Source organism: Loxodonta africana, chromosome 19 (assembly GCF_030014295.1).
Source record: "Loxodonta africana isolate mLoxAfr1 chromosome 19, mLoxAfr1.hap2, whole genome shotgun sequence".
Lineage (NCBI taxonomy): Eukaryota > Metazoa > Chordata > Mammalia > Proboscidea > Elephantidae > Loxodonta > Loxodonta africana.
The window spans coordinates 30161778-30174999 of NC_087360.1; the positions used below are offsets into that span (position 1 = coordinate 30161778).

The following is a 13222-nucleotide window of genomic DNA, read 5'->3' on the forward strand; positions in this document are numbered from 1 at the left end:
GAAGGGTCCAGATCTTTTAAAGGCCCTCGAAGTACAAAGCTAAAATTGTTTTCCAAAAGAGTTAGACCAGCTTATACCCCCTGCAGTGTATGGCATATACCAGATGTCTAGGTGGCCCAGGGTTGGCTTTTTGTATTGTAAAGAGCAAAACCTTGAAGCAGCGGTGGTTCAGTGGTAGAATTCTGACCTTCCATGTGGGAGACCTGGGTTCAGTTCCCGGCCAGTGCACTTCATGTGCAGCTACCACCTTCTGTCAGTGGAGGCTTGCGTGTTGCTCTGATGCTGAACAGGTTTCAGCAGAGCTTCCAGACTAAGATGAACTAGGAAGAAAGGCCTGGTGATCTACTTTGAAAAATCAGCCAGTGAAAACCCTATGGATCACAATGGCCCAATCGACAACCAATCATGAGGATGGCGTGGGACCAGGCAGTGTTTTGTTCCATTGTGTTTGGGGTGGCCTTGAGCCAGGGTCCAACTCAAAGGCAGCCAACAACAGGAACCAAATATGAATGGATGACATATGCCTGTCCTGGTGAACACTCCTATCCCCAGGAGAGCTGCCCTGCAAAGTGCTTCAAACCCTGACCTTTCTCCCCAGCCTCCTCAGCGATCTCCCTCACTCCTTCATCTCTAGGCACACCTCCCACCTCCAGGTCTTGGCTGTTGCCTCAGTTTGGAATGGTTTTCCACCCAGAGCTTTGCATGGCTGGGCTATTTCTCACCTTCAGATCTTGGCTTCAGTGTCCTTCCCTCATAGAGGCCTTTCTTCTCTGAAGTGGTCAGCTCATTGTAGTGCCTGGTTTGGACATTATCTTGCATTTGTGTTAGTTCAGCAGTCTGTCCCCCACTGGAAGGTAAGCTCCATGAGAACAGGCCTGGGCCTGGCATGTGCCCTATAATATCCCCAGCATGCAGTAGGTGCACAGTAATTATCCAATAAATGAGTGCCTGCAGGAGTGAACCTCAGGGCAGCGAGACTGTCCCCTACGCACACCTAGAAGTGACCCTTTTCCTATGTGTTACCTTCCTACAGGTGAACCAGAACAGCACCTCCTCCCACTTAGGAAGCTCATGATTTCCAGGTAGGCCTGCAGACTTCCCTAGGGGTTCCCACTGCCACTGAGCCCAGGAGCCACTTTTCTAAAATGCTTGTCCTTGGAGAGCTTGCCTGGGGAGAAGTGTCCATAGAGGTGGGCTGACCCAGCCCCAGCAGAGGTTTCCATGGTGACAGGCTGGGGGAGCTATTTATAGAATGGAGGCTTAGTCTCTTGGCTCTGGATCAGGGATGGAGGTGGGGGTGATGCTGAACCGGCCCGAAGAAGGCCCTTAGTTTGTCTGGCCTTGGGGGGAGCAGGAAGGACCACAGTAACGGAGGGAATTCTAGAACCATGTTTGCAGAGAATGCTGTCTGCCAATCCGACATCTATAAACAGCATCAAGTTTGGCTACAAACAGCATCAGGTTGGGCCCAAAGCAATTAATATTCTAATAATAGTCACAGTAGTTCTGTGCTAAGAATAACCCTCACAGCATTGGGCCAGGTACTCCTCATAAGGTATTCATTTAACCCCCATTAACCCTGTGGGGCAGGTGGCGCCATTCTCCCCATTTTACAGAGGAGAAAACCAAAGCACAGAGAAGGGTGTTAACTTGCCGAAGGCCACACAGCCACCAAGTGGCAGAAGCTCCCCCAAATCATCTACTCTGGAGATTGCTTTTAGGGAACGATTCCCAGTGCATGTGTATCCTTTTATATTTTGCTAAGAGGTAGGAAGAGGGCTTCTCAACCTGGGAATTATAAAGATTCAAGAACTCTCTGCAGGTTTGCATTGCCATCAAGTCAATGCTGACTTGACTTGGGACCCTAAAGGACAAGGTAGAACTGCTGCATTGGGTTTCCAAGGAGCACCTGGTGGATTCGAACTGCTGACCTTTCAGTTAGCAACTGTGGTTCTTAACCACCATGCCACCAGGGTTTAGCTGCTAACTAAAAGGTTAGCAGTTCAGATCCACCAGGTGCCCCTTGGAAACTCTATGGGGCGGTTCTGCTCTGTCTTAGAGGGTCACTATGAGTCAGAATCAACTCGACGGCAACGGGTCTGCAGGTTTAACTTCTCTTAGCCTCCACTGTCCACATCTGGAGAATGGGGACTTATAAGTGCCCCTCTCCAAGGGTGGTTGTGGGATAAAGTGGGCTGGCCCAGCTGAGTGTGCTTATAAGCTGTAAAGTGCCAGGCACTCAGTGTGGGCATGGGTGCTGCTATTAAAATCTCAGTGAGTGAGCTTGTTGCTATGTCCCTAGCCTCTCAGATCAGGAGACTGTGGGGAGCCCCACAGTAATTAAGAAGCACCATAGCAAGGTCAGGACCAACTTGCATGGGTGTTTTCATTATTCTTCTAAGGCTGGGACTTAGAGCTTCTAGCCTGCACTCTATTTTTAATCTTGTCTTCTTATTTTTAAATAATCAGCATATTTTTTAGTTTTTCTCTAAATGCAGTTCGCACCAACCTGCAAGTCTATTCATTATCAAGGCTCAAATCCTGCACTGCACCAAGACCCTGGGGTTCTATTTAATGCCAAAGAAAAGAACCCTTCCATTGAAAACAGCCCTTCTCCATGCTTCTCCCTAACCCTGTCACCCTCTTTCTGAAGATTGAGTATTAGAATCCGCAATCTTCGCATCGACAAAAGCCAGATTTCTCCCTCACTTTACTGTGTAAATGAGAGACTATATGCAGACATTTTAGACAATCCCTGGTGCCAGAGTTAGCACTGTACAAATGGTAATCATTTCCTTGCCCCCAAAGCAAGAAATCCATTGGCATTTCTCACATAATCCTTGCCATTTGCTCTTTATAAATAAGAACAGTGGGCTTTGAGGTCAGGTTGCAGCGGGTGAAAATGTGGGTAAGAAGAAATGTTTTTCTGTTCAAATTCTCTCTGGCCATCTGGGATGCATAGATAAAGCCTCACATTCTTATGCATTTGAAGACCATACGTTTGGTGATCACACCTATAAATATAAAAGATCTCTTTCAGAATCATTACTCTGAGCCTCAATGTGGTCTTCCCCTCTTCCAGATCTCTGCAAGTGGCTTTCTGTGGCCAAGAAGAGAAGAAACTTGGAATTCGAGTGGAAATCGGACCTCTAATCCAAGCATATTGCTTGCTATTAATCGCCAAAACGGGACTGCAAATGAGGAATGGCTTTGCATATGTTTGCAAAAGCGGAATCTTTGAAAACTTAACCTTGAAGCTCTCTTATCTTTGGACACGCGAGGGCAGAGAGCAAAGCCTGGGGAAGTAGTCCAGCTTTTGAAACTTAGGTATTTTATGTTTTTCCCCTCAAGAACTTTTTTTTTTAGGAAGTGGATCTGCCGTCCTTGTTAATTTGTGGGACTGCCTTGGTGGCTTTGTTTGCCGGGGGAAGGCCCACAGCCTGTGCCTCTCCTATTCACCCTGACTTTGAATTCAAAGAATCTATTTAAGAATTTAATATATGAGGTTTTCTTTGATTCCTCTTCACTTCTATTTTGTTTCACAGAGGGGGAAAAAAAAACTGAATAAAATGAACAGGGGCTCATTTGTCTGTGTCTTACTTTACAGTGTGAATAGATTTTTTTTTTTCCCATGTTGAGTTTTGTCAGGTGGATTGGCCACAAGCAAGAGCTGGACAATAGGTCCATGGAAGACGCAGCTGAACCTCCCCCAGGATTCGATGATTGGCTAGAAGGACTCACAGAACTCAGAAGAGCTGTTAGCTTATGGTTATGGTTTGTTACAGTGAACAGATACAGACTGAAATCAGCAAAGGAGGAAGACCCATGAGCAGAGTCAGGAGAAATCACATCAAGCTTCCAGGTGTCCTCTCCTAGTGGAGTCCTATGGACAGAGCTTAATTCTCCCAGCACCAACGCGTGACAACAAGTGCAAAGTGTTGCCAACCAGGGAGGCTTAACTGAGTCTTGGCGTGCAAGGCTTACATAGGAATCAGTCATGTAAGCTTGGAGACTGACCGTAGTTATGCCATCTCCAGTCGGCCTCCACTCCCCCACCAGAGGTCAAACTGACATAGCCTCCACCCAAGTGACCTAAAGCCTCCACCATAAATCATACTGTTGGCAGAAACTATCCGGTGTGGCCCATGGCTCCAGGTATACAAAGACGCTCTTATCAGGCTTAGAATTTATCAAGGACCAGTCCTTTCTTTGGGATTAGCAGGACATGAATACTCCAAGCCTGCCAAGCTGACCCTTTATTGTAGAGCCCTCAAATACTTGAGGGAGTAATTGGGCCCAGAACAGTTTTGTCTTTGTAAGGGTTAAGGTCTTTTACCCATATCCCTTTGCCTGACATCTCATGATAATATATGAGGTTTTGAAAAGGCTGTGACTCACAGTGGTTGGGGGCATGGGTTTTGGAGTTAGGCTTGCTTACTAGCTGTGTGGCTTGAGCCTTGAGTTTTTTGTCTGAATAATGGGGAAGTTAAAATTTCCTGGGTTTGTAGGATCAGAAGGGTTAATGGGTGATGTTGGCAGTGGTTCCTGGTACAAGATGAGCCCTCAGTATTAGGCAGTTCTTGTCTCTCCTTGTTCTTGAGGCTACAGTGGGATGGTGTATTCACTTCCTAGGGCTGCCATAACAGAATATCACAAAGTGGGTGGCTTTACACACCAGGAATGTACTGTCTCACAGTTCTGGAGGCTAGAAGTCCAAATCAGGTTACCGGCCATGTTGATTCCTCCTGAGGGCCCTGCGAATCTGTCCCGTGCTTCTCTCCTAGCTTCTGGTCACCCCGGGCGTTCGTTGGCTCACAGCTGCAGTGTTATGTGGTGTGCTCGCTCTCTCTATGTGTCTCTCCTCTTTTATAAGGACACCAGTCATATATGGTTAGGACCCATCCTACTCCAGTTATGACCTCATGTTAACTGATAACATCTTGAAACACTGTATTTCCAAACAGGGTCGTAGGAACAGGCATTGGGACTTCACCATACCCTTTTGGGGTACCAATTCAATCCATAACAGATGGCTAGGCTTTTGAGGGTTGGAAAGCCCTCCCGTTTATTTATCATTTATCAATCTGCTGCTCAGTTTGTCACGTGTGGTGCTATCCCTTTGAGAATCTGATGATGGGTGTGGACCCCATGGTTCTAGGATTTTGCACCTTTTATGAAGCCCATCCATGAAGACTCTGGATATTCACAGAACTGCTTGGGGTGTAGGGGGAAACGACAGTGTAAGAAAACAAAGAAGTGTGGGAAAAGAAGGAAGAAACCTATTCTGGCCCGGAACCTGCCCTCTAGTGGTGGGGTTGGGTCTTGATCCTGAAAAACCAGTCTCAGAGTCCACTTCCATTTCATCCTCATGATGTGATCTGAGGGGAAAAACTACAGAGTCCTACATGAGGATACCTTTATAAAAATCAGTCGGAAGAATTTATAGTCAGGATGCGAGAGGCCCCTCTCTCTCACACTTCCTTTCAAAATCTACTCCTTCCCTAAAAGTAATGCTACTTTTCGGAGCATATTCTTCCAGGTCTTTTTCTATAAATTTACATTCCTATGAATGTTTACATATGTATAAATATTTAAATACATAGCCTTAAAGATGCATAAAAAATACGACTCTGAATGGATTGTTCTGTAATGTATTTAACAAATTGCATAGGAGGGTTTTTCATGTGCATACGTACAGATCTACCGCTCCTGCTAATAGCTGCCTGATGCCAGAGCAAACCGTCCTTTTGTGTTCCCAGTTTCCACCTCGCCCCCAGAAACTGCAGTGGGTATTGCTTTGCATACTCCGTGCAAGTGCACAAGTGTTTCTCCCCATAATGAGAAGTAGAATTGCTGGTGTGAAAGGCAGACATACCAACTTTATGATACAGTGTCCCCTTAAATGGTTGCTCCCACATCCTCTGACTTGGGTGGGAAATTGACTTTATTGTGAAACTAAAGCCTTTCTTGAGGTTGTCTTGGAGCAGTGGGCCAATGTCACTTGTGCCCTGGCTCATGCATCTTTAGGCAAATATGCATCATCTTTTCTGGTTACTGAATTTGTGAAGATATTATAATCTGTGCATCACTTGGGTGCTGTTTTTATTATACATACTTAGCTTTGGAGTCAGAACTAGGGTTACACCCTGGCTCTACCACTTAACCATCTACGTGACCATGGGCAAGCAGCTCCATTTCTCTGCACCTCAGTTTTCCTAATCTGTAAAATGGGGATAAGTGGATAATGACTGTACCAATTTCATGGAATAGTTGGGAAGAATCAATGAAATAAGCAAATTATCTGGTTCAGTGAAGCTAGATAGCGAAAGCTACATCTTGAAGACTAAGGTACCCTGACTCAAGCCATGGTGTTTTCAGTTGCCTTATACGCATGCAGAGGCTGGATGATGAGTCAGGAAGACCGAAGAATTGATACCTTTGAAGTGTGGTGTTGGTGAAGAATATCGAATATACTGTGGACTGCTGGAAGTACAAACAAGTCTGTCTCAGAAGTACAGCCACAATGCTCCCTGGAAGCAAGGATGGTGAGACTACATCTCACATACTTTGGATATGTCATCAGGAGGCATCAGTTCCTGGAGAAGGACATCATGCTTGGTCAGCGAAAAAAGAACAAGACCTTCAACCAGGTGGATTGATACAGTGGCTGCAACAATGGGCTCAAGCATAACGATTGTGAGGATGGCGGAAGACCAGGCAGTATTTCATTCTGTTGTACATAGGGTCGCTACGAGTTGGAACTGACTCGATGGCACCTAACAACAAGTCAGAGTTGACAGCAGTGGAGTTTTTAATGGCCCCATGATGAAGGTTTTCTTTTAGAAAAATTCTACCACCCATCTGTCAGTTTGTCAAGCTATGGTGGATTGCATGTTGCTCTGATACTGGAAGCTATGCTACCGGTATTTCAAATACTAGCAGAGTCGCCCACGGTGGACAAGTTTCAGCAGAGCTTCCAGACTAAGACAGACTAGGAAGAAAGGCCTGGTGATCTCCTTCCAAAAATTAGCCAATGAATACCTTATGGATCACAATAGGATATTGTCTGATATAGTGCTGGGAGATGAGCCTCCTGTGTTGGAAGGCACAACACAATAGCTACAACAATGGACTCGAGCATACCACCAATGATTGTGAGGCTGGAACAAGACCGGCCAATGTTTCATTCCGTTGTACACGGGGTCGCCATGAGTCAGAGCTGACTTGCAGCAATGATAATGATTATTATCACCATGATTCTGATATCAGGGATGACTTGTGAGGGAGCATTCATACCTGCTTATCAGGCTCTATGTTCATCCAGCTGATAGCCAGCCAGCTGTACCTGTGGCCTGTTATTGTGGTACAGTCTTCTGTACATGTGCCACATGGAGGGAATACAGTTTTCACACCTCATTAATATAGCCACTAACCTGGCTGAGCCACCAGATCCTCCAAAGGACTCGTCAATTTTCCATTCTTGAGTTCCATTTTCTTGGTTTTTTTTTTTTATTTCTTATGTCTACTCACAGGGTAAATTTTGCACCCCTCCAAGGGTAAAGAATCAGTAGTTGATGAAGTAGGGAATACAGGAAGCTTAGGGTCACCACTCATTGGGTAGCAGAAGGCATCGTGTCTCAGACACCCATCGTCATTGTTCCAGTTACCTATTGCGGCCCAAAATTTAGTGGCATAAAATACTTTGTTATTAAATCTCTCAATTGTGTGGGTTAACTAGAGTCCACCATGTGGTTCTTGCTGTTGAATGATGGCTGGACTTCTGTCATCTGAAGACTTCTTTATTCACATGTCTGGTGCCTGTACTGGATTGGCTGGAGCTTCTAGAGACTTATTGTGCATCTCTATCCATGTAGCCTCTTCACGTGGTTAGCTTGGGCTTCCTCACAGCATGGCAGTCCTGGGATGGTTGGACTTCTTATACGGGGCTGGTTTACTTCACAGCAAGTGTTGCAAGAGGCAGGAAGCAGAACTGCTGGTCAGTTAAGGGATATGCTTGGAACTGGCACAGTGTCATTTCTGCCTCAGTAGTCATAGGCCCTCCCAGATTTAAGGGCAGGGAGCAGAAATAGGCCCCACTTCTTCATGGTGGAGTGACCAGGTCATGTTGCAGAAGAGCATGTGGGGAAAAGATATTGTTGCAGGCATCTTTGGAAAAGACAATTGGCCACAGTCATCATAAGGACCAGTTTATCAGCCACACCTTCAGACCGTCAAATAACTTATGAATCTCTCTCAGGGAAATGCTGGTATCACCAGAATGTTCCCTCGCTTCAACCGGGGTACAGAATAAAGGACACACCTTTTCTCTACCATTTAATGATTCTAAGCCCCCAAATGGCTAGATCATTTACAAACAAACAAAAATGGGCCTCTTTGAGGGTTTCCTCAGCTTCCTCCTTGAGACCAGAAACAGCTCCTTCCACCAATGGAGCTGCTCCAGGCCTCCCCAGGCCCCAGATCCGGGCCCAGAGGTAGTAGATCATCTCTTACCTCTCTGGCCTCAAAGTCCACCTCATTTTCTGCTCTAATTGAACACTTTACAGGATGATTGACAACAAGAAGGTCCATTCCTTTAGGTGAAAGCCCTAGCTCCACCCATCAAGGCATGCTCTTGACCAAGTGACCCTAAGACTCCAATTTAAGTCCATTTCCCAAGTCTGGATTATTTTGATCTAATTTTGTTCCCATTATAACAACTAGTGGTTTTATTTATTATTTATTTTACTTTTTATTTTGAAATAGTTGTAGACTCACAGGTAGTTGCAAAAACAGTAGATAGAATCCTGTGTCTCCTTCACCAGCTTCCCCCAATGATGACATCTTATATAATTGTAGTTCTATATCAAAACCAGGAAAGTGACCTTTCTATATGTACTGTTAACGAGACTACAGACCTTATTTGGTTTTCATCATTTTTTTCATGCATTCACTTGTGTGTGTGTGTGTGTGTTTAAGGATTTTGATAAGGTTTGAGACCAATAAATCTCAGGATTCTTGTTTCCCCCTTCTCTTAGAAGCAGGACCCTCCATACACACCCTTCCCCAAATATAATCCTTTGTGGAAGCTCAATCTTTACAACAAATAAAAAGGCTGCTCTGATGAGGCCCCCATCCCTGCCCCAAACACCAATTACATCTCTTCAAAGCTCTTTATCATAGTCAAAGTTTTGCAGTTTTTTTGTATGTACTGATTTGATTCATGTTGGTCTTACTAATGGAGAAACCATTATTTTTAATTATGCATCATTTAGCCCCCATGGTCTATCCTGCCTAGAATATTCCCTGTAATGAATGGGTTGTGGTAACCAACTTCCAAAATGGCGCCCAGTAATCCTCACCTCCTGATGTTCATGCCCTTTTCTATGTAGTCCCTTTTCAATACAGAACAGGGCTGATGTTGCCAGGTTAAATAAAGGCTGCCTGGTTAAATTTGAATTTCAGAGAAACAACGAATCATTTTTTAGAATTTTGCAATATGGCATGGGATATACTTACACTAAAATATGATTTGGTATTTATTTGAAATTCAAATTTAATCAGGCAGTCTATATTTTTATTTGCTAAATCTGGCATCCCTGAATAGGACTGACCATGTAACCAATATGATACCGTGGAAATGACAATGTGCAACTTGTGAGGCTAGGTCATGAAATACCTTGTGCCTTCTGCCTTGGTCCACTCACGTGGGAGGCCTGCCATCATACAGAAAGCACACTTACGCAGCCCTACGAAAGGAGGTTCACACGGCGAGGAGCTGGGGCCCGTTGCCAATGACCGGCACCAACTTGTCAGCTATGTCAGGAAAACACCTCGGAAGTGGATCCTCCAGGTCCGCTCAAACCTTCAGATTCACTATGGCTCTGGCCAACATCTTCACAGCAATCCCATAATACCCTGAACCAGCCCTACCCAGCTAATCCATTCTCAGACTCCTACCACAAAAGCTGGGATAATGTTCACTGTTATTTTAAGCTGCTAAGCTTCGAGGTGTGCTGCAATAGATAACTAGTACATTAAAAACAAACAAACCTGCACACCCATGTTTATTGCAGCACTGTTTACAATAGCAAAAAGATGGAAGCAACCAAGGTGCCCATCAATGGATGAATGGGTAAGTAAATTATGGTATATTCACACAGTGGAATACTACGCATCCATAAAGAACAGTGACGAATCTGTGAAACATTTCATAACATGGAGGAACCTGGGAGGCATTATGCTGAGTGAAATTAGTCTGCAAAAGGACAAATATTGTATAAGACCACTATTATAAGAACTTGAGAAATAGTTTAAACTGAGAAGGAAACATTTCTTTTGTGGTTATGAGAGGAGGGAGAGTGGGAGGGTGAGAGGGTGGGAGAGGGGTATTCACTAATTAGTTGGTAGATAAGAACTACTTTAGGTGAAGGGAAAGACAGCATACAATACTGGGGAGGTCAGCACAACTGGACTAAACCAAAAGCAAAGAAGTTTCCTGAATAAACTGAATGCTTCGAAGGCCAGTGTAGCAGGGGTTTGGGGACCATGATTTCAGGGGACATCTAAGTCAACTGGCATAATAAAATATATTAAGAAAACATTCTGCATCCCACTTTGAAATGTGGTGTCTGGGGTCTTAAACGCTAGCAAGCAGCCATCTAAGATGCATCAATTGGTCTCAACCCACCTGGAGCAAAGGAGAATGAAGAACACCAAGGACACAAGGTAATTAGGAGCCCAGGAGACAGAAAGGGCCACATGAACCAGAGACTACATCACCCTGAGACCAGAAGAACTAGATGGTGCCCGGCTACAACTGATGACTGCCCTGACAGGGAGCACAACAGAGAACCCCTGAGGGAGCAGGAGAGCAGTGGGACGCAGACCCCAAATTGTCATAAAAAGACCAGACTTAATGGTCTGACTGAGACTGGAAGGACCCTGGTGGTCATGGCCCCCTGACCTTCTGTTGCCCAGGACAGGAACCATTCCTGAAGCCAACTCTTCAGACCTGAATTGGACTGGACAATGGGTTGGAGAGGGATGCTGGTGAGGAATGAGCTTCTTGGATCAGGTGGACTCTTGAGACTATGTTGGCATCTCCTGCCTGGAGGGGAGATGAGAGGGTAGAGGGGGTTAGAAGCTGGCGAAATGGACATGAAAAGAGAGAGTGGAGGGAGAGAGCGGGCTGTCTCATTAGGGGGAGAGTAATTGGGAGTATGTAGCAAGGTGTATAGAAGTTTTTGTGTGAGAGACTGACTTGATTTGTAAACTTTCACTTAAAGCACAATAAAAATTATAAAAACAAACAGACAAACCCATTGCTGTTGATTCCAACTCATGGTGAATCCACGTGTTACTGAAGAACTGCTCCATAGGGTTTTTTGGCTGTAATCCTCATGGAGGAGGCCGGCTGGTGCAATGATTAAGAGCGTGGCTGCTAACCAAAAGGTTAGCAGTTCAAATCCACCAGCTGCTCCACAAGAGAAAGATGTGGCAGTCCACTTCCATAAAGATTACGGCCTTGGAAATCTAATGGAGCAGTTCTACTGTGTCCTATAGGGTCGCTATGAGTTGAAATCGACTTGATGGCAATGGGTTGAATCTTTATGGAAACAGATAGCCAGGCCTTCCTTCCACTGTGTGGCTGGGTGGGTTTCAACCTCCAACCTTTAGATTAGTAGTCAAGCATGAACCGTTTGCACCACCCAGGGACCTAACTAATAACACAGGTCATCAGTAAATATTTGTTAATGAGTAACTACATGAATTAGGGAATGAATGATGAAGGCTGTGGTTCCTCAGCTTGCCTGTGGCTTTTGAGGCTGCTTGTTTTACAAAGAATGCCTCAGGCCTGTGACACCTTGTGTCCCAGCTTTTTATATGAGGATGGAGTTGTTACAAAGTCTTAAAAAATAAGTAGGGTAGAAAACATCTGTAAGGAACATATAAAGGGAAATCAAATGGGCTAATTAGCAGCTGATCTGGATTTTTAGTTCTACCAGACTCAGGACGGAATTTATGCTTTGGAACAAAATTCAAAATAAGAATAAACTATGTGAAAATGTATAATGTCACTGTCCTAGAAAAAGTTCTTGTGATAGACTTTAAATATATCAGCTTTGAAATGCCACTTATGGTTTGTTTCTATGGTACCAACCTATTTAAAGTTGGAACTGAGCAAGGATTTTCCCCCACCTCCCAGTCCTTTTGGAGGCAATATGGAAGCAGTGCCATATGGCAGAGGTTGTGCAAGGGGTGGTTAGGAGTGTGGCCTCTGGGGTGGTAATAGGAAGTATCTCTGAAATTTGAAGAATTGCAGAGATGATGTATGCAGAGAGCTTGGCAGTGTGACCCTGAACACACTGGAATCACTCTATAAGTATTAGCTCAACCCAGTGGACCCACATGGTGTGTGGCCGTATGCAGGGTATGCCAGGAAGAACACTGGCCTGGAAGTCTGAACTTCTGGGTTCCAGGCCTGGTTCTGTCTTTAAACTCACTGTGTGGCCCTTGGCATGTCCCCTCTACCAGGACCTCTAAGTTTCTTAGTGCTGCTATAACACAAATACCAGAAGTGGGTAGCTTTGAAGAATGGAAATTTATCTTCTCACAATTTGGGAGGCTAAAAGAGTGCCCCCACTCCCCCTGCCGTATCTCTGTGTCTAATTTGTTCTTTTTATAAATCAGAAGTAATTAGATACAGAACCCACCCCACTCGGGTATGAGCTAAGTAACAAAGAAAACCATATTTCCAAATAGGATTATTTCCACAGGTATAGGGGTTAGGATTCCAACACATATTTGGGGGAAGGGCATAATTTAATTCAAAACAGCCTCCATGGCCTCATCTGTGAAAAGGAGAGGGATGGACCAATTACTGTCAGAGGACCCTGTCAAGCTGCTGCCAAGGAACCTTGTTGCTTGGCAACCCCCTCTGGGAAGGCCACGTGTCTGAGTACCTCGCTGGTAATCTAGGCACCGGCCTGGATGTCACTAAGTCCCAAAGTAATGCTTTTTCTGGGCAGTGACAGGAGACCAGGACTGGTATCACTCAGGGGCCTGAATCCAGATTTCTGGTCACCTTTTCTCATTTTCCCGAGGTTGGTCACTGTAGCCCAGACACCCTGAAAAAACCATGTTATCTTTGAGGGTTAAAGGGGTGTGAGATTGTGACTTCTAAATGCAAATAGCCACAGCTATTTACTAAGCTCTTGCTATG

The 13222-nt window shown here is 44.9% G+C and overlaps 1 protein-coding gene across 13 annotated transcripts in view; it reads left to right on the plus strand.

Annotated features, from left to right (window-relative positions):
• Window positions 1-3584, plus strand: part of TPST2 (tyrosylprotein sulfotransferase 2) — a 78219-nt gene extending 74635 nt beyond the window's left edge. For 11 of the 13 annotated variants that reach the window (XM_023559289.2, XM_023559287.2, XM_064272515.1 and 8 more), the window contains one exon: window positions 3083-3584. In XM_023559289.2, the coding sequence (XP_023415057.1) occupies window positions 3083-3241 (159 nt within the window). In that variant the 3' untranslated portion in view covers window positions 3242-3584. Of the gene's footprint in view, window positions 1-1033; window positions 1083-3082 lie in introns of all 13 variants that reach the window. The other 2 variants (XM_023559291.2, XM_003419093.4) reach the window with 1 other exon arrangement.
• The last annotated feature ends 9638 nt before the right edge of the window (window positions 3585-13222 follow it).